We start from the raw sequence: 26,732 nt of genomic DNA, 5'->3' as shown, positions 1-26,732 counted from the left end.
ATCTTCATTTTTCAACAAACGGGAAGTCTCTAGCACAATATTTCGATTTATGGTGAATTTTAAAAAAAACTTTTTTCCTTACGTCCGAGCGGTAACTTGGCAGAACATCTCGGAAATTCTTTCGTCACGTTGTCGTAATGTTTGCACCGTTTTATATTAGTCGTTACATAAAATTTTATATATGAAAATGTGCGCAATTTCATGTAGAATACAACAGAAAATAACTCACGGTTGCAGCTTTTATCAGTTTTGAAATATTTTCATATAAATCACGATAAATAGAAAAATTATGACCTTGTTCCAACTTTAACTCGACCGAAATGGTCGAAAACTGCAATTGTAAGCTAAAACACTTACAGTCTAGTAATATTCAATCAATTAGCTTCATTTTTCAACAAACGGGAAGTCTCTAGCACAATATTTCGATTTATGGTGAATGTTTGAAAAAACTTTTTTTTGATCCCGCGTGTTACTAATTCATGCATCATTTTGTGATAATATTTTTTCTGTGTTGCTTTGATCGTTTTACAATTTGTTATATACCAAAATCATTGCAATTTAGTGTACAATACAAAGATAAAAAAGATAACCCGTTAGCTTTAACCGTTTTGCTCACAGCACGATCTGTATACAATTATATATGAAAATTTTTTGCACTGTCATATATTTCAGTATTTATATATGATAATGATATTTTTTTTAATTTCTGATGGTTGCATACTAAACTTCAGGCAATGACAAAAAAAGGAGCCAAAAATGAACTCTTAATCTTGAAAACTAAGTGTGCTGTGATTTTTTGAAAAAAACGTTTTTTCTGCTTCGACGCTAACTCCCGAACGCCGCCAGCATACGGGAGACGTTTTTGTAAATAGAGGCTCAGCGTTAGAGGGTTAATATAGTGGACCCCACTTATTCGCGGTTCAATATTCACGAATTTTTATGTGGAACATATTTTTCAATAAATCACGGAAAATTTGGTAATGTGCAGACTTTTTATAGAGCAATGTTCACTAATTACTGTATTTTCAGGTTATTTTCATGACTAAATACATTTTCTATGATAAAAAGTGATTTACTAATTTCTAAATATTAATATTTTATAAGATTAATAAGATTAATAAGTACAGTATTCGCAGGGGATGCGTACCACACCCCCCGTGAATAGCTAAAATCTGCGAATACTTAAAACCCCTCTAAAAACACTTAGAACCGACCATTTTGATAGTTTAAACACAGGAAAAGCCCTGTAAAAATGCTTATACCTGAGTATTTTAATAGTTTTATCACAAAAAGTGCATTTATTCATGAAAATTATATGAAAATACAGTAATTAGTGAATATTTCTCAGTGAAAAATACCACCCTTATGGGCGTTTTTTGCGAATGATGGCTAGATATGTTCCACAGAGAAACCACAAATTTTTCTGCGTGAGTGCACTTCATGAGAACACAAATAAGGGGGTTTACTGTATGCTAATTTTACCAAGTTATAAATGTTTTTTCTAATAATTTTTTTGTAAGATTTTAGTTACAGCTCACACAATATCATAACAGATAGGAACTAAAATCATTAACAAATTCTGAGTACTGTATATTTATTGTAAAATATTTGTGAGACATCCTTGCATGCAAATGGTGGACAACATTCCCTTTCGACATCTCAGGGCAAACAGTTCTTCTCCTGTACCGACTAACTATTATAGTCGCCATAAGAGTTGCCATGAGTCATTCACGGCCCACGGAAATAATCTGAAAACTTTTCCCGCAAAATTAATTCAAACTGTATGGCACGAAATGTTGATCGTCAGAGGACTACCCGGAATTTACCCTAACATTATAAATAGTCGTCATTTGATGATGCCAGTTCACAAAGGGTTAATCAATAAGATTAAACAATAACAATAATAATACTGTTCCTGTAATAATACAGGTAATGATAACAACTACTTTTCAATTAATAATAAGATTAAATAATAACAATATAATAATAATAATGAACCAGACAAAAACTTCTTTCAGTTTTCTTCTGAAGATGGAAAGAGAAACCCACAAGATTCCTGTGTACAACTTGTTTACTTGTAAATATTTACATATTACTTGAATCTTGAGTACTTTCAGGTCCTAACTGTGACCCTTTTTCAAGAGATGTGAATGTGGTCAGGCTGGTTCAAGGCCCAGCAATCTTTTAAAACTTCTTCTCCTTGTGCTGTCAGTTATATGGTGGCTGTCCTGGTTTCCTGTAATAATATTAATAAGATTAAATAATCACAAGATTAAATAATAACTCAGAGAGAGAAAGAGAGAGACTTATGTGGAAAGAAACAGGTTTATTAGCTTTGGCTTGTAATGAACTGGTTTTCTCGTTGTCCATATAGAGGAGAGACCTCGTTATAAACCCGCCCTTGTTAGGGACTACATTATAGTGAACCTCCAGATGGCTACTGGACAGTCACTGAACTGGTTTTCTCACCTCCTTATAGCTATGCCAATCAGAAACGATGCGTATTGAAATGATATTAAAGTGATATTGAAATATTAAAATATTAAAGTGTTTTAGGATGATAGTTTAAGGTATATTTGGTGTTTGAACTATTAAAATAGGCAGCTATAAGCATTTTTAGAGCAGAGGTCTTTGGTGTTTTAACAATGAAAATAGGCAGTTATAACCATTTTTGATAGCGTAGTCACTTGTTTTGTCCTCGAGGAGTTACCTTCCATGGTCTACCAGAGCTCCATGGTGACCAAACTAATATCAAAGAATTCTCTTCTAGTTGGTCTTTTTGGCCAGGTGTTGTGTTGTAATGATTAGCATTATAACGTGATGGAGTATATAACAGACTCAAAGATAAGAGGGCACTTTCCCTTATCTTCAGCGAAGTTGAACCCAGTTTTTCCATCAAAGAACCTGCAAGAAGAGAAGTAACTATTGCACATGTGAATCCACCCTCTTGTTGACAGCTGGGCTGGTAAAAACCAGGGCGCCATTACCTTCTATTGGTCAATAGCAAGCAGTTTATGTCGTTAGCAGCGCTCCAAAAAAAGTCAACTTTTTCCTTCTATTTCCTTAGCGAGGATCATGGGAACATCAAAAAAGGGATTTTGACAAAGGAAAAATCTATTTCTGAGGAAGGTCCCGTGTCACCCGGTGAAATTCCATTACAGCACGAATTTCTAGGTATAAAATGCTAGATATACCAGAGAAAAAGAGCTTTCAGGAAAGCTGGGGTTACTACCCCCAGTCGAGCGTCTTGTAGGAAGACGTCAGTATAAGGAAGGGTGAGTGAAATACCACTACCACGGAAACATACTCGAAAGATCTCTCCTTATCAAAACCCCGAACAGAGCGGTGAGCCGTTACAGCCCCTACACACAAACACCCGCCAGGACGGCGACACCAGCGCCACCTACCTCATTCCATGCTAGCACTAACCCCAGACTTGGCATGTGCAAGAAAAAGGGGTTGGGGGGAGCCAGTACTAGGTGAGTCAGGGAGGGTCACCGGGTGACATGGGACCTTCCTCAGGAATAGATTTTCCTTTGTCAAAATCCCTTTTCTGAGTCCAGTCCCGTGTCAGCCGGTGAAATAGTGACAGAGAATCATGCCAAGGCTGCAAACTACGAGGAAACTGGGTAATCTGAAGAAAAAAACATAAATCACGAAAGCAGTTTTAATGAGGGAATCTCTTACATGTGAGAAAAACACTAAACCTAAGGCACATCAAAGACTTAAGACTAGAAAGACAAGGGGAGGTCCCCGGCACGACGGGGAAGGGTTCCCCAAAACCACTTAATGTCATCAAAGTACAAAATTACACGAAATTGGATAGGTACAATGGTGTACACAATTCAAATGGCATATACAATCTTAAAACTACACCCGCAAACTTAAGCTAAACACATAAGAGATCAACCAAACAGTAAGCAAAACATACAGTGTATATACACACACCTGGGGTACATGGTGCAAAATAAAAACCGCCCAGTACCCCACAAGAAAACACTATGGTAACATGTCAGATTACAGTTTCCAGTCAACAGAGACAAATTATATCAATATGAGGAGCAAGGCAGTGAGGCATAATCAACCAGGAGGACAAGCAGAGAAGCAAATGAGGCAGGCGGGCGGGGGGGAAAGGAGGAAAGGATATGATTGGTTAAGGTGGGGAGATGACACTTCCCACAGCTATGGTAGAAAATTTCAGGGCTTCGAGCGATTTTAAATAGTGGCGTTTAAACACTAGAGGTGATTTCCAACCCGTATATTTAGTCAACTCTGAGAAATCCATATTATGAAAGTAATTAATGGAAGTAGCAACTGCTTGAATATCATGAACCTTAGGAACTGAATCTGGGTTGGCTTGTTTAATAAAATACAGAATTTGTTGTCTTATACCATTCAGTGATAGAGTACCACCTTTCTCCCTGATAAAAAGAGGACCCGACTTACTCTGTGGAGTTCTTAAAAGGTAAGATTTAAGTGTATGAACTGGACATAAAGACTGGTCTTGTGGAAGGGGCACCACCTTCCAAGGAGACCACCTGTCTTGTGGGTCTTCGTTTTTGGCTAAGAATTTAGGATCAGGGGAAAGGAGGACCTCTCCTGAAGGGAGGAAGTTCACAAAATGATCACCCCTAGTGAGAGCTGACAGCTCTGAGATTCTAGCACCTGAGGCCAAGCTAATCAGAAATAAGGTTTTCCTTAACAGATCCTGATAAGAGCATTGAAAGTTATCTATCTCTGATGCTAACTTAAGGACGTCATTGAGAAACCACGTAACGGAATGTGGGCGTGATACGGGTCTCAGACGAGCGCATGCTCTGGGGATGGATGAAAAATAGGAATCTGTAAGGTCGATTTTAAAGCCGTACAGGAATACTTTCTTCAGGGCTGACTTGGTTGTGGTAATAGTGGCTGGAGCAAGGCCTTTTTCAAACAGTGATCTAAAGAAAGAGACTCCTAAATTAGTCGACATAACCTTGGCTTCAGATGCTTTTAGGAAGGAGGCTAATTTTTTGACTGTTGAATCATATTGTCTAAGAGTAGAATCTCTTTTATCTGACTCAAGAAATAGAGTGTTGACAGGGTCAATGTTTGCTCCTTTTTGGGCTGCGAATTTTATAAAGTCCATAAAACTAGGGCATTCTGAATTCTTGAGGAAGCTGACACAGTCTTGGTTTGTACTGTCTGGGTCAGTATGGGCTTGGGAATCAAGACTCCGCAGTCCCAGTTCCTGAAGAAGAGGGAACCAATTGCTCTTCGGCCAGTAGGGGCTACTAGGGCTAGTTGACCTTTGAATGTCCTGAGTTTGTGTAATACTTTCAACAGTAAATTTATTGGAGGAATAGGTAAATTTTCTCCCATTTGTTCCAATCTATTGTCATTGCATCCGTGGCGTATGCCTGAGGGTCCAGGTTGGGCCACATAACAGGGGAGCTTGAAGTTGCTTTCTGTCGCGAACAGATCCACTTGGAGACCAGGAACCTGGCGGCAAATCCATTCGAAAGATTCCGTGTCCAGGGACCACTCCGTCTCCAACGGAGTCGTTCTGGACAGGGAATCCGCCACCACGTTCCCGTACCCCGCAAGGTGGGTGGCTGACAGGTGCCAGCCGTGCTTGTTCGCCAGGGAGAAGATAGCAACCATTACTTGGTTTACTCGACCTGATTTGGAGCCGCCCTGTTGATGCAATGAACTACCACTGCGCTGTCCAATACCAACCTGATATGAATCCGGTTGGGGCGGATTTTCTTTAAAGTCAGAAAGACCGCCATAGCTTCCAGGGTGTTTATATGGAACTGCTGAAACATTGTGGACCACGTTCCTGTACTTTTGTTTTGGGGAATATCCCCCCAGCCGCTTAGGGAAGCGTCTGTGTGGACAACTAGTGCCGGAGGGGGAAACTGAAGCGGAACTGACTTGGAGAGGCCCTTGACTGAGGTCCAAGGCCGCAGTCTTGTTTTCAAGATTCGAGGGATGGAGGAGACCTTGTCTCTGAGCTTGACATTGGCTCGACTCCGCCACACTCTGTTTATGTCTTTGAGTTTCGCTTTTAAGAGCAGGTCTGTCACTGAGGCAAATTGAAGGGACCCAAGGACCCTTTCTTGTGATCGGCGGGATGCCGATTGATTTTTGAGAAATTTTCTGGTGAGAGATGCTATCTCCTTTCTCTTGGGAGGTGGGAGGGATAACGTGTGAGCAGACAAATCCCACTGCAGGCCCAGCCACTGAAACCGGGACTCCGGAGTCAGGCGGGACTTTTGTCTGTTCAGTTGAAAACCTAACGATTCTAGGAAGTTGATGACTATGGTCATAGCCTTCTGACACTCCAGAACTGTTGGTGCCCAAATTATCCAATCGTCCAGGTACGCTGCTAGGGAAATTCCTTGGGACCGGAGTTGTTGAACTACCGTGTCCGCCAGCTTGGTGAATACCCTGGGCGCAATGTTTAGGCCGAAGGGCATGACCTTGAACGAGTAGGCTTGATTCCCGAGTCTGAAACCGAGGAACTGAGAGAAGTTCCGCGCAATCGGGACGTGATAGTAAGCGTCTGAAAGATCGATGGAGGTGGTGACGGCTCCACGCGGAAGTAGAGTCCGTACCTGAGCTATTGTAAGCATGCGAAATTTGTCGCATTTTATGTAGAGATTTAGACGCGACAGATCCAGGATCACTCTTTGCTGATCTCAGTCTTTTTTGGGAACTGTGAATAACCTGCCTTGAAATTTTAGGTGCCTTACTTTCTTTATTGCTTGTTTGTTGAGCAATTCTGCCACATAATCCTGTAGGATTGATGAGGGTGGCTGGTAAAACTTGTTCGGAGGAGGAGGTTCCTGATCCAACTCCAACCCAGACCTTTGGACACTATACTGTGTGCCCAAGGGCTGAAGGTCCATTGGTCCCTGAACCAATAGAGGCGACCACCTACCTGTGTTTTCTCAGTGGGAGGGAGTGGGTTTGTTCCCCTCTACCACGTCCAGGTTTTCCCTTGGGGTGGTGTTCGCCTTCCTCTGTGAGAGGCCTGCCTCTTCTCCCCCTTGCAATTCTGTTAAGGCCGTGAAAGTAACCCCGCCCCTCGTAGGTGGGGTTGTAAGCTGGTGAAGTAACATACGAGGGCGCAGCAAGGGAATGAGCTGGTTGGACCAGCACATATTGTTGGGGAGAGCTTTTTGAAGTGGAGGGCTGTGCCGCTGCCGAGACCGGGACGGCTTGAACTACCGTCTGCTGGTGGGGCCTTTTATGTCTCCTAAAACGCTTGCCTCCTCTCGTCTGGGAACCGCCAGATTCAGGGGTCTTGCGTTTGTAGGTGGGGATGCCCCAGCGAGAGCGCAGACTCTGGTTGGTCCTTGTAGCCTCAGCCATAACGTTCGTAACCTCTTCTTCTGGGAAGAGGTTAGGTCCCCAGATTGAGCTCTTTACGAGCTTGTTAGGCTCGTGACGGATAGAAGCGTTTGCGAAGACGAACTTCCTACATTCCAGTCTGGCCATGATGAATTCAAACAGGTCAGACTGAAAGCCAGCTAACAGGGACTTAGCTAAGACCTGGAAAAAGGGCTCGTCTGCGCAGGAGACGGCAGTGGCTTCTGTGAGGCAGACGGAGTTCAGGGACCGGGCTAGCTTAGTCCGGGCATCAAACTCCGCCTTTAGCAAAGATTCCGGCAGCTTGGGGAGTTCCTCGCTAAACTGTGAGGAAGCACAGAGGGGGTCTAATTTCCCGACCGTGAAGGTGGACGGAGCATCCATCCAGAACTCGTCACTTCCCGGGAACACCAGGGAAGTGGGGTCTGTTTCCCTTAGCTGTGGTAACGGATTACCGTCAAAGCACGCTCGGGCCGTAGCCAGGGCGACTTTGTTTAAACAGGGAGTCGGTAAGTTGTCTCCCAGGGCAAACATAGTAAAGCTGCCCTTGAAAGGAGTCAACTTTGTGTTGTCTGCCTGCCACTCCGTCAGAGTGCGCAGGAGAGACGACTGAGCTTGGTCCCTGGGGATGATGACAGTCTCCCTGGGAACCTTATCCGAACGTATCCAAGCTTCCTCTGTCAACCTTACGAAACCTGGATACGGGGGCAAAAGATCGGCGGGGAAGAACTCCAACTCCTCCAACCGTCTCGTGCCAAGACCTTCAATGGTCAGTTTGCCATCATGTTGGATGGCCTGGAGGGCGAAACGCCAAGGGTTGCCAGGATCGAAAGGCGGGAGTTCCGCCGTATCAGGAATGACATACTGGGGTTCAGCTGGGGGTGGGTTCTTCATTCCCGCCAGCATGTTGTCATAAGCGGCAAACTTCTCCGAGATCTTATTGTCGTATGTGGCAAACTTTTCGGACATTTGATTAAACTTGTCATTGAAGTCCTCGGAGAACCTTTGGAACATTTCTTTCACAAAGGTCTCCGCGTCAAAGGCAGGTTGGCGAGGAGGGCTTGATCTTGATGCCCTCTTACTCGCGCCTTTGCCGGAGGAACTAGACTTGCTCCCGGAGGCTACAGGTGCTGAGACCTTAGCCTTCGACGGGGGAAAGGCGATGCTTTCTTGGAGGACGAGGACTTATAGCCCTTCGCCTTCCATGAAGTCTTCAACTTCAACTTGGGGATAGCTGATGGAGCCCTATCACCCAAGGAGGAAGACTTCCCAAAACCTGAAAAAGAAGACAATGAAGAAGCTGGGGAATCGAAAAGGGCGCCCGCCCCAACTACCTCACCTACCTCACTACTTACCCCCTGGTCCTGTTCAATAGCCATTGGTTCGAGGTCTAAGTTCAAGGCGGCGACGTCCTCTGACACTTCTGAATAAAGAATATCCACTTGGGGTGGCTGGGTCGCATCCCGGATCTGCTGGATGATGGGGGTGGCAAGATCTTCTGGCACTGCGGCCGCCACTCGTGCGCCGGGGTAGAGCAGGTCCCTCAACTTCGCGTCGAGGACGTAGGGCTTCCCCGACGGAACATTCCTTCCAAACCCAGCCACCCAGGCCCGGAGAGATTCCAAGGCTGACTTCTTGGAGGACTCGTCCGCCTGAAAGAAAGCCAAGAATTAGCTAAGGGTGAAAAAAACAGTCCGGACACCACATAAACAAAATTCAAAATGAGGAGCATAAAACGGAGGAAGATTGTCACTTACCGACTCATCCTGGATGGTTGCGCACAAGGCGAAAAACAAACCTCACAACCATCGGGGTGCCAGACTACCAGGTCGCTGGTCGGACCGCACAAACCAGCGGAGGTCCGCACACTACGTGACCGTAAGGTTGTTGCAGTGACGCAGTACACCCCGCTCCTCACAGCAACAGTCTGTAAGTGGAAAACAAACATGAACCTACCACTCTAAGCGATCTAAGGCTGGAAAGGCCGGAATTTCAACTGCAGCCGGAATACTCCGTGGAGAAGAAATACCTTTTAATAAACTAGGCCAATAAGCTCTAAAATACACCGAGTGGCAGACAAGACTACCAGACCCGGAATACTCCGGGAATGGAAGGAGTGAGACAACAGGAACTCAACCATAAGGGATTGCCTGTAATTTCAACGGCGGAACCCCCGGGCGTAGAACCGGACTCATGTATAAAACTAAGGAGAGTACTCCGAAGATAACAAAAATATGTATATTTAAATACGTATATCATAAAAACATAAACTAATGATGGTAAACAGAAATACTCCGGAGACCGGAGGGATCCGCTCCCCTTATATAAATAAATAAATCCTTCTTCACTACTACCCCGCCAGAGAAACAAGGTGGGCCAGATGCTCGTATCTTTAACGTAAACTGGAGCAAAAATAATAACCCAGCCGAGTAGCCCGACGGGGCGGGAGGAAAGCGGGATAAAGTGTTCGAACACGTTCGAGCTACGAGTGAACGAATCACTAACCCAACACAGCGATGCGAGGGACTGGATGGGAGGGAGCGAATCCCTCTACCAAATAGAGAAGTCCCTGAACTCGGAGAAAACGCCATCTAGCGTCACCCGCACGAGTAGAGCAAAGCTGGAGGGGGGGGGAGTGGGTGGAGTAGGGGAGAAAGGTAGGCTATGAAACAGGAGACGGGGGAAAACTATAACCCGCTCAACTGCACTACACCACTCCAAGAATGAACTGGGAACTGTGATAGGAGGGTGGCCTACTACTAGGAAAGGGGAGCGACCAAGCCTCGATGCCCGACTCCTGCCTAGGCACAGCCTAATAGGGACCTAACCTAACATAGGTTAGAAAAAGGGCAGGAGTACGGAGGGGAGGAGGAACCAACAAGGAGAGAAATTTTGTGCCGAGAACCAACCGGGAACGAGGAGAGGGGGCAAGAAGGCGAATAGCCTAGAGGAGACACATCCAAAGAACTCTATTCCCCTAAGGGAAGGAAGAGAACTAAGGGGCTCACTCTGCCCACCAAAAATGACCCCAGAGGAAACAGCAACAAAATTCTCTCAACCTGATGGACTTCCACGCCGAGGGCAAGGGGATGGAAGCAATAACCTACTCCACTCAAAAACCATCACACCAAAATATGAAATAAAAATGTGCTCAATAGGGTGCGTAGCCTACCCCGAGGCAACGGTTAGATCTAAGGCTGCTGCCACCACTGGGAGGTAAAGTAAAAATAAAATAAAATGAACCGAGAGCACTATCGCCAAGAAAAATAATAATAGCCTAATACAGACTAAAATAAAAGGGAACCCAACCTGGAGGGGGGAACCTGGACGGGGCATCACCTCAAAAGGGCCTGTAGGCCAATATGTTTAGAAGTGCTAAATTATCAAAAGGGGATGCCACATTTCGAAACCCGCCAGGAGGAGAACCAGGGGCAAAAAATATATATAACTATAACGACAATGAGACAACTCCAACAGCAGGAAACTGATGGGGTCGCCTCGTGGTCGACATGGCTGGCGGGGGATGCCGTGGCGTCATACTAAGATCTCAAAATATATATATAAAATGAGACCAAAACAGCCAAATAACAAACGAAAAAACCCCTATAACATAGTACTTAACTTGGAGATAGTAAAGCTGCTCGATGACATGATGAAAATTGGGAAAATTCCACAAAAAGGCACGAGCACACAAAAACGAAAGATAATTATCACGTGCTAGAAAATGGAATGAGGTAGGTGGCGCTGGTGTCGCCGTCCTGGCGGGTGTTGAGTGTAGGGGCTGTAACGGCTCACCGCTCTGTTCCGGGGGTTTTGATAAGGAGAGATCTTTCGAGTATGTTTCCGTGGTAGTGGTATTTCACTCACCCTTCCTTATACCGACGTCTTCCTAGAAGACGCTCGACTGGGGTTAGTAACCCCAGCTTTCCTGAAAGCTCTTTTTCTCTGGTATATCTAGCATTTTATACCTAGAAATTCGTGCTGTAATGGAATTTCACCGGCTGACACGGGACTGGACTCAGAAATAGTAAGATAAGTGCTTAATATTAAGTTCCAGTTAAAAGTTTAATTTTAAACTTTTGGAATTGATAATTTGTGTGAAAGCCGGAACCCAGCACGTACTCATTGTTGATTGCCAGTTTCGTAAAGCGAAAATTGTTTTAAATTCTAACTAAATAATTTAACTAAAATAAGTGTTCCACACTTATCATTAATATAGAAAATCCATTCAGATTATGCGATGTGTACAATAATCTAAGCAGTAAGTGAGAATAATTTAGACTAGGTTAATGGTGGATGTTGTCTGTAGCGTGTGTCCTAGGATTACTTATCCTTAACTGGCCTAGCTAAGACCAAGGGCCCTAGGATCAGATAATAACAATATCTGGGCAAAATAAATCGATAGCCTAACAATAAGGCTACATAGTATAATTTTTTCCTTTCATACAAGCCTGTGCACTTAAGCATTATCTAAAGAATCCAGGACTAGGCAGTACATTATATTAAGTGATAACTTTTTACAAAACATCCCATTTTTGGACTAAATTGTTAGCGTAGACCATGTAACCTAGGACTAGGTGAAATAGTAATCTATGCTGGATGAGATGGTAGCCTACCTTTAAGGCTACATATTAAGGTACAGTAATTGTGTTTTATGTAACCCCATACCCTTAAGTGTGAATTACCTAATCCAGATTAGGCTGTAGCCTACGTTAGGGTAAGTGTTAGCCTAGCTATAAGGTTATACATTAGTGAGTTACTGTTTTATATAGTAGGCCAAATAGCCTATGATTGGATATAAACAACAACCTGGGTTAGACAAAAAATAGTAGCCTAACTATAAGGTTACATATTAGTAAGTTTCTGTAGCCTATACATTTAAGAGTGATCTATTAATAATCTGGATTAGGAAAAACCCTATACTAGGCTAAGAAAGAACAAATAAACCTAGGATTATGTATAAAGAGTATCCTAGTCGCTATAAAATAACCTAGTTCATTCAGACTCGGTAGCATATCTGTAAGGCTACATACTAGTAGGGTCTTATGTACCCTGTATCCTTAAAGGTGATACTGTACAAACCTAGAACAGACAGTAGCCTAACCAGATTAAGTAGGAACCCTGTTTTAAGGAATGTCCTACTATTAGCCCAAAACGGCAATGAACGAAGATAAGATAAAAGGTTAGTCTCGGCCACTTAAAACAGAAAACTAGATTATAAGAGGGTTATTTTCTGTATAGTTTATTTCCTCAAGTTTTAAATAAACCTAGAATAGGTAGTAGCCTAGAATAGGATAAGCGAGAACCCTCTAAAAAAGGGATTTTGACAGAGGAAAAATCTATTTCTGAGGAAGGTCCCGTGTCACCCGGTGAAATTCCATTACAGCACGAATTTCTAGGTATAACAATGCTAGATATACCAGAGAAAAAGAGCTTTCAGGAAAGCTGGGGTTACTACCCCCAGTCGATCGTCTTTTAGAAGACGTCGGTATAATGAAGGGTGAGTGAAATACCACTACCACGGAAATATACTCGAAAGATCTCTCCTTATCAAAACCCCCGTAAAAGAGCGGTGAGCCGTTACAGCTCCCACACTCAACACCCGCCAGGACGGCGACACCAGCGCCACCTACTAACCCCAGACTTGGCATGTGCAAGTAGGGGAGGGGAGTACTAGACCTGTCAGGGAGGGTCACCGGGTGACACGGGACCTTCCTCAGAAATAGATTTTTCCTCTGTCAAAATCCCTTTTCTGAGTCCAGTCCCGTGTCAGCCGGTGAAATAGTGATAGAGAATCATGCCAAGACTGCTACTACTGGAAAAAAGGGGGGTAATCTGAAGAAAAAGCAAAATTGTAACGAAAATAATTTTAATCAAGCAATCTCTTTCATGAAGCAAGAATACTTAAAAGTAAGGTATCTTAATTCTAAGGCACACCAAAAAACTTAGCACTACAAAACAATGGGAGGTCCCCGGTATGATGGGGAAAAATCGTCAAAAACCTTAAAATTACTTAAAAGTAGTGAAACATGAAATGTGCACAGAACAAGCAAAAACAACCTTAAAACTATACACGTAAACTTAGGCTAAACACGTAAGAGACAAGACTAATGAATTTAACACACACAAATGTCTGGGGTACGTGGAGCCAAATAAAAACCGTCCAGTACCCCGCAAGCGAAACAATTATGGCTAGTCAGATTACACTTTTCCATCAGTAGATACAATTATATCAATATGAGGGGCTAGGCAGTGAGGCATAAACAACCAGGAGAATAAGCAGAGAAGCAAATGAGGTAGGCGGGCGGGGGGGAAAAGGAAAGGATATGATTATTTAAGGTGGGGAGATGACACTTCCCACTGCTATAGTAGAATATTTCAGGGCTTCGAGTGATTTTAAATAGTGGCGTTTAAACACTAGAGGTGATTTCCAACCCGTATATTTGGATAACTCTGAAAAGTCCATATTATGAAAGTAATTAATAGAAGTAGCCACTGCTCGAATATCATGAACTTTAGGAACTGAGTCTGGGTTGGCTTGTTTAATGAAATACAGAATTTGTTGCCTTATACCATTAAGAGAAAGAGTACCACCTTTCTCCCTGATAAAAAGAGGACCCGACTCACTCTGTGGAGTTCTTAAGAGGTAAGATTTAAGTGTATAAACTGGACATAAAGATTGATCTTGAGGAAGGGGCACCACCTTCCAAGGAGACCACCTGTCCTGTGGGTCTTCGTTTCTTAGCTAAAAATCTAGGGTCAGGGGAAAGGAGGACTTCTCCGGATGGGAGGAAGTTAACAAAATTATCACCTCTAGTGAGAGCTGACAGCTCTGAGATTCTAGCACCTGAAGCCAAACTAATTAAAAATAAGGTTTTCCTTAACAGATCCTGATAAGAGCAATGGGAGTTATCCAACTCTGATGCTAACTTAAGGACGTCATTGAGAAACCAAGTAACCGAATGTGGACGTGATACTGGTCTCAGACGCAGCGCATGCTCTGGGGATGGATGAAAAATAGGAATCTGTAAGGTCGATTTTAAAGCCAGAAGAAATACTTTCTTCAATGCCGACTTGACTGTGGTAATAGTGGCGGGAGCCAGACCTTTCTCAAACAGTGACCTAAAGAAGGAAACTCCTAAATTAGTCGTCATAATTTTGGCTTCAGATGCTTTCAGGAAGGAGGCTAATTTTTTGACTGCTGAGTCATATTGTCTAATAGTAGAATCTCTTTTATCTGATTCTAAAAACAGAGTATTGACAGGGTCAATGTTCGCTCCTTTTTGGGCTGCGAACTTTATAAAGTCCATAAAACTAGGGCATTTTGAATCCTTGAGGAAGCTGACACAGTCTTGGTTTGTACTGTCTGGGTCAGAATGGGCTTGGGAATCCGAAAGACTCCGTAATCCCAGTTCCTGAAGGAGAGGGAACCAATTGCTCTTCGGCCAATAGGGGCTATTAGGGCTGGTTGACCTATGAATGTCCTGAGTTTGTGTAATACTTTCAGCAGTAAATTTATTGGAGGGAACAGATAAATCTTCTCCCAATTGTTCCAATCTACTGTCATTGTGTCTGTGGCGAACGCCTGAGGATCCAGGTTGGGGGCTACGTAACAGGGGAGCTTGAAGTTGCTCTCCGTTGCGAACAGATCCACTTGGAGTCCCGGAATCCGGCAGCAAACCCATTTGAAAGATTCCGCATCCAGGGACCACTCCGTCTCCAACGGGGTAGTCCTGGACAGGGAATCCGCCACCACGTTCCGGACTCCTGCTAGATGGGTGGCTGACAGGTGCCAACCGTGCTTGTTCGCCAGGGAGAAGATAGCTACCATTACTTGGTTTACTCGACCTGGTTTGGAGCCGCCCCTGTTGATGCAATGAACTACCACTGCGCTGTCTAACACCAACCTGATATGAATCCGATTGGGAGGGCGGATTTTCTTCAGCGTTAGAAAGACCGCCATGGCTTCCAGGGTGTTTATATGGAACTGCTGAAACATTGTGGACCACGTTCCTTGTACTTTCTGTTTTGGTGAATATCCCCCAGCCGCTTAAAGAAGCGTCTGTGTGGATAACTAGTGCCGGAGGGGGAAATTGAAGTGGAACTGTTTTGGACAGGCCCTTGACTGTGGTCCAAGGCCGCAGTCTTGTCTTTAAGATTCGAGGATAGAGGAGACCTTGTCCCTGAGCTTGGTGTTTGCTCGACTCCGCCACACTCTGTTTATGTCTTTTAATTTGGCTTTCAAGAGCAGGTCTGTCACTGAGGCAAATTGAAGGGACCCGAGACTCTTTCTTGGGACCGACGGGATGCCGACGGATTTTTGAGAAACCTCTTGGTGAGAGATGCTATCTCTTTCCTCTTGGGAGGCGGGAGAGATAACGTGTGGGAGGACAGATCCCACTGAAGACCCAGCCACTGAAACCGAGACTCCGAGTCAGGCGGGACTTCTCTCTGTTCAGCTGAAAACCCAATGACTCTAGGAAATTGGTGACTATGGACGTGGCTTCTTGACACTCCGGAACAGTTGGAGCCCAGATTATCCAATCGTCCAGGTACGCTGCTAGGGAAATTCCTTGGGACCGGAGCTGCTGTACTACCGTGTCCGCCAGCTTGGTGAATATCCTGGGTGCAATGTTCAGACCGAAGGGCATGACCCTGAAGGAGTAGGCTTGATTCCCGAGTCTGAAACCGAGGAACTGAGAGAAGTTCCGCGCAACCGGGACGTGATAATAAGCGTCTGAAAGATCGATAGAGTTGGTGACGGCTCCACGCGGAAGTAGAGTCCGTACCTGAGCTACCGTAAGCATGCGAAACTTGTCGCATTTTATGTAGAGATTTAGACGCGACAGATCCAGGATCACTCTTTGCTGATCGGATTCTTTTTTGGGAACAGTGAATAGCCTGCCTTGAAACTTTAGGTGCCTTGCTTTCTTTATTGCTCGTTTGTTGAGCAATTCTGTTACATAATCCTGTAGGATTGATGTGGGTGGCTGGTAAAATCTGTTTAGAGGGGGAGGGTTCTTGATCCAGCTCCACCCCAGTCCCTTGGACACAATGCTGTGTGCCCAAGGGCTGAAGGTCCATTGGTCCCTGAACCAATACAGGCGACCGCCTACCTGCGTTCTCTCAGTGGGAGGGAGCGGGTTTGTTCCCCTCTACCACGTCCAGGTCTTCCTCTTGGGGTGGTGTTGGGCCTTCCTCTGTGGGGGGCCTTGCCCCTTCCTCCCCTTGCAACCCTATTGAGGCCATGAAAAAATCCACGGCCCTCATATGTAGGGTTGTATGCTGGTGAGGATACATAAGAGGGCGCCGCTGGTTGGACCAACACGTACTGTTGGGGTTGGGTCTTAGAGGTAGATGGCTGTGCCACTGCCGAGACCGGGACGGCTTGAACCACCGCCTGATGGGGGCCTCTTGTGTCTCCTGAACCTTTTGCCTCCTCTCGTCTGGGGCCGGCCGATTCTGGGGTCTTGCGCTTATAAGTGGGAATTCCCCCACGAGCGCAGACTCTGATTGGCCCGTGTAGCCTCAGACATGACGGATGTAACCTCTTCTTCAGGGAAGAGGTTAGGTCCCCAGATCGAGCTTTTAATGAGCTTGTTAGGCTCTCGTGGCGGATAGTAGCGTCAGTAAAAATAAATTTTCTGCACTCCAGTCTAGCCATAATAAACTCATGTAAGTCTGACTGGAAGCTCGCCAGGAAAGACTTAGCTAGGACCTGGAAAAAGGGTTCGTCTGAGCCGGGAGACGGCAGTAGCCTCTGTAAGACAGCCGGAGCTCAAGGACCGGCTAACTTAGTCCGGGCCTCAAACTCCGCCTTTCAACAAAGATTCCGGCAGCTTAGGGAGCTGTTCACTAAACTGCGTGGAAGCGCAAAGAGGGTCCAGCTTGCCTACAGTGAAAGTGGACGGGGCGTCCACCCAGAACTCATTACTTCCTGGGAATACCAGGAAGTAGGATCTGTTTCCCTTAATTGAGGAAAGGGGATTACCTTCAAAGCATGCTCGGGCCGTAGCCAGAGCAACTTTGTCCATGCAAGGAGTGGGAAGGTCTTCTCCCAGGGTGAACATCGTAAAATTGCCCTTGAAAGGGGTCAATTTCGTGTTCACTGCCTGCCACTCCGTCAGAGTGCGCAGGAGAGCCGACTGAGCCTGGTCCCTAGGGATGATGACAGTCTCCTAGGTACCTTGTCTGACCAATCCAGGCTTCTTCAGTGAGCCTTACGGCCAGGATAAGGAGGCAAGAGATCGGGGAAGAACTCCAATTCCTCCAACCGTCTCGTGCCCAGACCGTCTAGGTAAGTTTGCCATCATGTTGGATGGCCCGGAGTCGAACCGCCAAGGGTTACCGACATCAAACGGCGGAGGTCCGCAGTGTCGGGGATAGAATACTGCAGTTCTGCCTTAGGTTGGCGAGCCAAACCTGCCAGTATGTTGTCATAGTTGGCAAACTTATCCGAGATCTTTTCAAACCTAGAATCTAGGTCCTCTGTGAACTTTTTGTACAGTTCAGTGGCAAGGGCTTATGATCAAAAAGGTTGGCGAGGAGGGCTTGGTTTTGCAGCCCTCTTACTCGCGCCTTAGCCGGAGGAACTAGATTTACTCCCGGAGGCTACCGGTCCTGAAACCTTAGCCTTCGACGGGGGGAAGGGCGATGCCTTCTTGGAAGTCGAGGACTTGTAGCCCTTCGCCTTCCATGAAGTCTTCAACTTGGGGATAGCAGACGGAGCTCTATCACCCAAAGAGGAAGACTTCACAAAACCTGCAAACGAAGAAACTGATGAAGCAGGGGAGTCAAACAAAGGGGGGCCCGCCCCAACATCCTCACTTACCTCACCACTTACCACCTGGTCCTGCTCCGTATTCATCGGTTCCAGGTCGAGATTTAGGGTGGCAACATCCTCCGAGACCTCGGCGCATATGATGTCCACTTGAGGTGGCTGGGTCGCATCCCGGATTTGTTGAATGATAGGGTGGCAAGTTCTTCTGGCACTGCAGCCGCCACCCGTGCGCCGGGGTAAAGCAAGTCCTCAACCTGGCGTCGAGGACGTAGGGCTTCCCGGACGGAACATTCCTGCTGAACCCAGCCACCCAGGCCCGGAGGGATTCCAAGGCAGACTTCTTGAAGCTTCGTCCGCCTGCAAGGAAACCTGCAGTTAGTCAGGAATGAAAAGTCAGACCGAGAATATAAACAATATACCGCATGAGGAGCATGGACCGGAGGAAAGAAGACTGTCACTTACCGACTCATCCTGGATGGTTGAGCAGAGAGCAAAGCAAACCTCACAACCATCGGGTGCCAAACAACCAGGTCGTCAAGTCGGACCGCACAACCAGCGTGGGTCCGCACACTATGTGTCCGTAGGGGTTGTTGAAGGGAGGCGGTACACCCGCTCCTCACAGCGAACAGTCTGCAAAGGTAAAAGTACATGAACCTCACACTCTAAGCAAAATAAAGTCAGCAAGGCCGGGAAACTCAACTGCAACCGGAATACTCCGGTGTAGAAGAACTCCCTATTATAAACTGGGCCAATAAGCTTTAAATGCACAGAGTGGAAGGTAAGGATTCAGACCCCGGAAGACTCCGGGGAATGAAGGAACGAGAAACCAGGAACCAACCATAAGGGCTGCCAGAAAAATAACGGCGGAGCCCCCGGGTGTAGGACCGGATTCACGTATATATATGGTCTAAAACAAAAAAATAATAATAATCATCAATAATAAAAATAACAAGTGATGGTAATACTCCGGAGACTGGAGGAGTCCGTTACGCTTGCGTGACATAGAAACTTCCCACCATCACCTCCCCGCCGGAGAAACAAAACGGGTAAGTGTTCTATGTTCATAACATACGGTGGGGCCACACATTTCACCCTAACCACTGTGAGTCCCGATGGGGAGATGATGAGGTATGAGAAAGGATTCAACACGCCGAGCAAACGAACCACCCACCCCACCACAGCGAAGCTGGGAACGGTATGGGAGGGAGCGAATCCCTCTACCAATAGGAGGAGTCCCTGAACTCGGAGAAAACGCCATCTAGCGTCACCCGCACGAGTCGCAAAGCTGAGGGGGGGGAGGGGGGGGTAGTGAAGAGGAGCAGGCTACCCGGAAGGGGACAGGAGACAAGGAGAACATGACACCCACTCAACTGCATCCTTCCTTCCAAATGAACTTGGAAGGGTAGCCTACCCAGGGAGCTACACAACCCAAGCCCCAACTCCTCCTAGGCGAAGCCTAATATAAACCTAACCTAGTATAGGTTAGGAAGGAGAAAGGGGTGTAAAAGGAGAGGAGGAACCAACAGGGAGAGAAATTTTGTGCCGAGAGTCAACCAGGATCGAGTAGAGGATAAGTAGGCGACTAGCCTAGAGGAAACACATCCAAAGAACTCAATTCCCCCAATATTGGAGGAAGAGAACTAAGGGGCTCACTCTGACCACCGTAAAACGATCCCGGAGGAAACAGCAACCAAAACTCCCTCAACCTGATCTCCGCACCCAGGGCAAGGGATGGAGCTCACACTACAACCATCACACAAAAAACAATCAAAATAAAATTACGTTCATAGGGAGCGTAGCCTACCTCGGGGGGGAAGCCCACTAGAGGTAAACCACACAACCAAAAAACAATAAACAAAATTAATTAAAAATACTAAAACTAAAAGAAGAGCACCATCTTCAAGTATAAAATAATAGCCTATTGAGACTAAAATGAAAATGAACCCAACCTGGTGGCGGGGGGTACTTGGACGGAGCATCACCCTAAGAAAGGCCGATAGGCCTATATGCAAAACAAAAACTAAAAATGGAGGGGGAGCCACCGCAAGGAACCACCAGGAAGGAATTCAAGGGTTAAAACCTATCTATAGCGACGAGGAGACAACTCCAACCGAAAGAACAGAAGGAGTCGCCTCGCGGTCGACATGGCTGACGGGGGACGCCGTGGCGTCATAAGAAGATCTCCATATTTATGAAAATACGAGACCAAAACAGCCAAAAACAGATCAAAAACCCCACAAGAAGATGGTACTTAACTTAGAGATGGAAAAGGTGCTCGATGCCATTGTAGATGATGAAAAATAATCCAAAAAGGGGACGAGCACACAAAAGAAACGAACGTATCACGTGCTAGAAAATGGAATGAAGTAGGTGGCGCTGGTGTCGCCGTCCTGGCGGGTGTTGAGTGTGGGAGCTGTAACGGCTCACCGCTCTTTTACGGGGGTTTTGATAAGGAGAGATCTTTCGAGTATATTTCCGTGGTAGTGGTATTTCACTCACCCTTCATTATACCGACGTCTTCTAAAAGACGATCGACTGGGGGTAGTAACCCCAGCTTTCCTGAAAGCTCTTTTTCTCTGGTATATCTAGCATTGTTATACCTAGAAATTCGTGCTGTAATGGAATTTCACCGGCTGACACGGGACTGGACTCAGAAAATCCTCTTAGCTTAATGTAGATTATATTAGAAGCTTTAACTTAACCCATATAAAACAGTAGCTTGGGTTAGTTTAACTAGTTCATAGCAGTTAGTCTGAATGACATGACAATGAGAATAAAAAATTTCACATACCTGTTGCTAAAGGACTAACAGTGTATAAGTAGTACGACCATATACAGGTATGAAAACCAACCTCAACCTGTAACTTGGAGACTATATGAGGAACTACAGAAGTGTCCCTCATTTCAAAAACAATTACAGTAATACTAACTACTTCTAATAACAACTTGTTTTACATCACTACAGGGCCGCCATTAGGCAGGATCCTCAGTTCAAGTGTTCCGTAGCAAATTGCTCAGTTTACGTTTTGCCAGTGGGTACGGCCCATACCACCTGCCATGAGCATAGTCCTTGTAAAAAACAAGGAAAATTTGCTTGGTCACCAGATATGGGCAAGATTTGTAGTATGCTCCTGGCAGCAAGTTTTAAGGACGAAACAGCTCCTTTTAAGCTGTCTCGATGGGTCCTAGGGTTCAGTAGGGTTGAGGAAGGGGGAGATTATATCTTTCTGGCAGAACTCCGGCAGCGGATATTTAACCCTTTCTCAGAACAAGATCTGTGTTTGGACCAGAACCCAGTAACATCAGTCCCAGTACCTCCCAGGTTAACCACTCTCCCTAAAAAGATTGAGAATGACTGTAGTGTTTTTCTCATTAAAAAGGGAAATCCACACTCTTTCCATAGGTCACATGATGTTAGGAAAGTAAGTACGTCTTTGGCCTTCTTTGGAAATGTCTCTTTCAAAGAAGTCTCCAAATGTACAGGGTGGTCATCAGTTAAATCATTGCCACAAGTTCGAACAAATTCAACCACACTGTGTATCAGTAGGTGGCATAGTTAGTCTTAACCCCTAGGTGCTGTGCCAGAAAACCAGGGGTCATATTGATGGTGAGTATGGTAACTATCGCTGGGAGATGGGTGACAGTACTACAATATAACCCAGCATGCCTAGGTAAGCCACTGTAGAACTACATCCTAAAACATAAGTTCGTGTATAGTTTCTTTTTCCTTGGTATCAAAACCTGAAGAGTATTTGGAATAAAGAATGGGACTTGAAATCTGTGACTTGACCTTGGACCGGAAATGTTATTTCCTTTGGGGTGTTGGGATTAAAAAGGGAGAGCTTAAGGCTTTTTCGTCACCTGTCAATTTCTTTGTAAAGCTCCTCGAGGACGAGACAGCGACTACGCTATAAAAAAACAGGTTTTGACGTAGGAAAAACCAATTTTTGGTAGTTGCTGTTGAGTCCTCAAAACCCTCCCACTTCCCTGACGAAAAGGCATGGGATTTGGGCAAGGGATCAACCTGCATTGACCAACAGAGAGTAATGGCTCCTTGGTCTTTTAATGGCCCGGTTGTAAATAAGAGGGCGGATGCGCATGTGCAATAGTCACTTCTCTTTCTTGCAGGTTCTTTTGACATTGGAAAAACTGGGTTCAGCTTCACTGAAGATAAGGGAAAGTGCCCTCTTATCTTTGAGTCCATTATATACTCCATCATGCGTTATAATGTTAATCATTACAACACAATACCGGGCCAAAAAACCAACTAGAAGAGAATTCTTTGATATTAGTTTGGTCACCATGGAGCTCTTGTAGACCAAGGAAGGTAACTCCTTGGGGACTCAACAGCAACTACCAAAAATAAGTTTTTCCTACGTCAGAACCTGTTTTTTCAGTGACCAATTCCAGCTTGTGCTGAAAGCTACTTCTATATAATAGGCTCTGGTTTGTACAACTAATAAAAATACAAATTACTTTTAAAATTTGTTATTTTTAAAACAAAAATTTGTATCTCCAAGGTGATGCATGTGTACTAACTTTCTTTTTATACATCTGTCAGTCACTGTTGGGTTATTCAGTGTCCCATTATGTTTTATATATTTTTTATATATTTGATGGGCTTGCATGCTGTAACTCTTGCAGGTGTTCAATATTAGATGTAACATTGCTTTTCCTATAAGAAAACTCAGACACTAGTCAGTGTTGTAGTCTCAGGGTACTGCTTGCACAGCACACCATAGATGGTACTAAAGGTTCTGTGGAGCATCCATTTGACTCCAGCTATGCTCCTTTCTGCTTTTTGTGAATAATTGAGGTAATAATCCAAATATTGGTGACTGAAGCACAGTACTATACTTCAGATTCTAACTGAATAATGTTTTTACAGTTTTTGATTCTAGTAAAGTGCAATGATATATATGTCTCTTCCAGGTCATGGTGCCTATTGGACCCCTTGCTTTTATGCCAGGACATTTGATCCACACAAATGAAATCTTAGTCCTTCTTGGAGATAACTGGTTTGCTGAAAGGAGTGCAAAAGAGGCCACTGAGATTGTGAAGAGAAGAGTCAAAGGTGATTTGTCTTGTGTTTTTGGAGATTGTGGGTTTTCACTTTACTACTTTCTTCCTATAAACATCATATAACTAAATATGAAATTCTAAAAACTTCTTTCTTCCTATAAACATCATATAACTAAATGTGAAGTTCTAAAAAGAAGGTAGGATAATGCAGAGCATATAGATTGCAGTTGTTAAATGAAAGCAGTGGTCAGAATAATCGCCCTGTTTTCTTCCTTGAAATATTTTATAAGCTGGTACCGTAAAAATCAAGCCATTACACCTTGGACAGTTGTTTTTTTTATTTTACATTCACCAATTATGTGATTTTTGGCAAAACATGTAGCAGTAAAATATACCTTCTGAAATGAAGATTTTATGTAGTACAATTTCCCTGTAATTATTGTTTACAAGGTACATCATGTTACACTCAATGTACTAAAAGTTATTGGCTTCACACTTATGATTTTTTGCTTCAACCCTTCCATGTATTGCATCTACTACAGTACTCCAGCAATTCCCAACTGACTAATTTCTTCAACTACCCTACTCTTGTGTACTATGATAAATATTGATAACTTGATGAACTGGTGTAAACACATTTACTCTACCACTGAGAAGCAACAATTAGCACATAGTACCTATATACTATCAGTAAAACACTGGAAAAAATGAAAATTGAGCTGTATCACGCACCTCTGCATATTTACCTAATACTGTGCACATTTTCAAGGTGCTGAAGTGATTTAAGTTTGAAGATAGGTAAACTTTCTGTTGGGTCTGCTGGCAGGTCTGTTGTTAATGTAAATAATATTGTATTTAGCTTTATGATTTCTTAGTAATTTTATTTCTGTATAAGTTTTTAAGACATTAGGTGTGTCAGTCGTGTTCTAGAGTGGTAGTATCGTTAGATGTCTATTAATAAAGAATTCTTCTTGCTGTCTGATTGGCTTTGTTTATAAGATTTCATGTTTTGATTGCAGAAAATTCTCTGTGGGACATCACAGAAAATCACTGGATGTTTGCTTAAAACAAGACAAATACTGTACTGTGAAAAAGTAGAAAATATTTAAAGTGCTATATGAGTTCATATAAATAATTCCAAGCGTGCTATAGGATGAAAAAATGCAAAAGAAACATATTAAGTATAATATTGAATCGAGTATAATTTGTAAAAACAATAGTTGAGTAGTGGCTTTCATAAATGAATGAGTTTTTTATTGATTATATCGGACAGTTGATCATTCAGTAATTTTTCTGTTAGGTCAGAAAGTGTGATTTGACATACTGTAGTTTCCTTCCATTTTCTCTGATGTCTGTACCATGAAAGTGTTGAAAAGTTAAGTGCTTGAAAGCATTTGATATTTTGTATTAAGTTTCATTTTTCTCCCTGGCATTTGGCTGATATACTGTACCATTACAATACAGTACACAGTAAACAAGGAGGTGAGATAGCAAGCCTTCTCACATACCTGACATGTCATTTTTCTCCCTGGCATTTTGCTGACATACTGTACCATTGCAATATACATTAAACAAGGAGGTGAGATAGGACAGGAAGCCTTCTCACGTGTCATAGGGGCGGCTGGTCCGCCTGGGTCACTGTCAAATTCTGTGTCTGGTGCTTGCTGCGACCGTTGTGCTGCTGCTGCATGATTGAGGCGTTGGGAATGGCCTCTACAGTTTGGTGGGGTAGTTTTGTAAGTAGGACCTCTCTCACAAGGTCCAGGGTTGATTCGGGTTCACTGTTTTTGGCGGGTAGTGTTACCAGCCGATGTAACTTCTTGTAGATGTGCAACGGCCTCTCGTCTCCTATGGCTGCCCCAAGGAATTTCTTGACTTATGGCAGGTGGCATGCTGAAGGATGACTTCAGCTGGTTTTTCTGCACTTCATAGGTGACAGGTCTGGAGTTCTGTGAGCCATTCTGCTACCTGCTTGAAGATGTCGTCAGGTAGAAATTCGAAGATGGTGTCTGCTTACGTGCTGAGGAGGTGATTTTCTTTGACTGGAAGATTGTTTCCTCCCTGAAGAACCAAGCTTCCTGGTACAATCTTCCTGGTTGTGGGAAGTGAAGGGCAGCAGGCATATGGAGGTGGCAGTGACAGTGTTGCAGGAGAGGCTGTCATCGTTGTGGCTGGTTGTGCTGGTCATCTCCATGGTCACCAATGTGCGGGGGCATGTGCAAGTTAGAGGCAGCGTTCAAAACTTAATAATTTATTCACACAACAGAAACAGGTCAATAGCTCTTGCAAGTAGAAATGTAGTGCCTGACACAAGGCGAACAAAACAGAGGTCAGAGTACAATCAGCTGCGTTTGTTGGAGGATGGAAAGATGCATGTAAATCAATATACATTACAAGACATGAATGAAGTGATGATACATGTTGCTGGAAAGCTGACATTGTAATGCTTGTACTAAGAGTGATACATTTAACATAGAATTGATATGAATGATAATACATGTACAAGGGATGCGTGACATCTGCTGTGTTTTCTTGTATGCGTGTGCTTGGCGAGTATGTCAGGAGATGCTCGTTATGAGGAGATCAGCCTGCCAGGTAAGACAGCCAGTGTGTGGATCGGTGTGGGACCCTACAAAGTACTCACAATGAATTTGTTTCCCATAGGCAGACGGTGTCATCTTTTAGGAGCAGGAATTCTTTTCTGCTAAGTCAAGTGGTTCAAATTGGCTAACTCTGTTGATGGTACAGTAAACCCCCCATATTCACATTCTCACAATTCGCAGGATTTTCTGCGAAAGATATCTATAAATTATTTTCTCGAAAAATTCGGCAATTTGCGGACTTTTTCGTCAGGAAATATTCACTAATTGGTGTATTTTGATGTTATTTTCATGACTAAGTTTTTATGATAAGAAAATTATTTACTAATTTTCAAATATTAATAAAATAATAATAATAATAATTCTCAAAGATTAAATAATACGTAACTCAAAGAGAGAGAGAAACTGGTTTTTTCCCCTCCATTCAGGACAGACCCAACTTCATTAAAGTGAAGATAGATGCTCAGAATTGATACTGAAATATTAAAATTATATTAAAGTACTATTGAGATTATATTAAAATATGTAAATGTTTCAGGATGATAGTGTAAGCATTTTTGGAAGGTACATTTTATGATAAAATAATGATTTGCAGTACGTACTAATTTTCAAATATTAAAGTGTAATAATATTAAATAATAACATTAAAAAAATAATAACTCTCTCTCTCTCTCTCTCTCTCTCTCTCTCTCTCTCTCTCTCTCTCTCTCTCTCTCTCTCTCTCTCTCTCTCTCTCTCTCTCTCACCAGCCAGCCTTGTTGAATTATAAGTCATAGAGGTAACTCTCTTTCTCTGTGTTTTGGCTGGAAGGCTTAGAAATACATATGTATATATTTTTAAGGGTACAGTACTAATGTTTAAGATGACTTTGAAATGATATTAATAATATAATTTCAAAGATTAATACAGTAATGGGATAATAAGTTAAAGTATATTTGATGTAGGATGATACTTCAAGTATACATTTGTTATTT

At 43.8% G+C, this 26,732-nt stretch overlaps 1 protein-coding gene across 5 annotated transcripts in view; it reads left to right on the top strand.

Annotated features, from left to right (window-relative positions):
- uri (unconventional prefoldin RPB5 interactor) overlaps positions 1-26,732 on the top strand; it is a 203,857-nt gene that overhangs the window by 50,199 nt on the left and 126,926 nt on the right. For all 5 annotated transcript variants that reach the window (XM_067082933.1, XM_067082930.1, XM_067082931.1 and 2 more), the window contains exon 4: positions 23,069-23,210. In XM_067082933.1, the coding sequence (XP_066939034.1) occupies positions 23,069-23,210 (142 nt within the window). The remainder of the gene's footprint in view (positions 1-23,068; positions 23,211-26,732) is intronic.

Source organism: Macrobrachium rosenbergii, chromosome 40, assembly GCF_040412425.1.
Source record: "Macrobrachium rosenbergii isolate ZJJX-2024 chromosome 40, ASM4041242v1, whole genome shotgun sequence".
Taxonomy (NCBI): Eukaryota; Metazoa; Arthropoda; class Malacostraca; order Decapoda; family Palaemonidae; genus Macrobrachium; species Macrobrachium rosenbergii.
The sequence above is the reverse complement of the archived record's forward strand: the minus strand, read 5'-3'. Positions and strand labels throughout refer to the sequence as shown.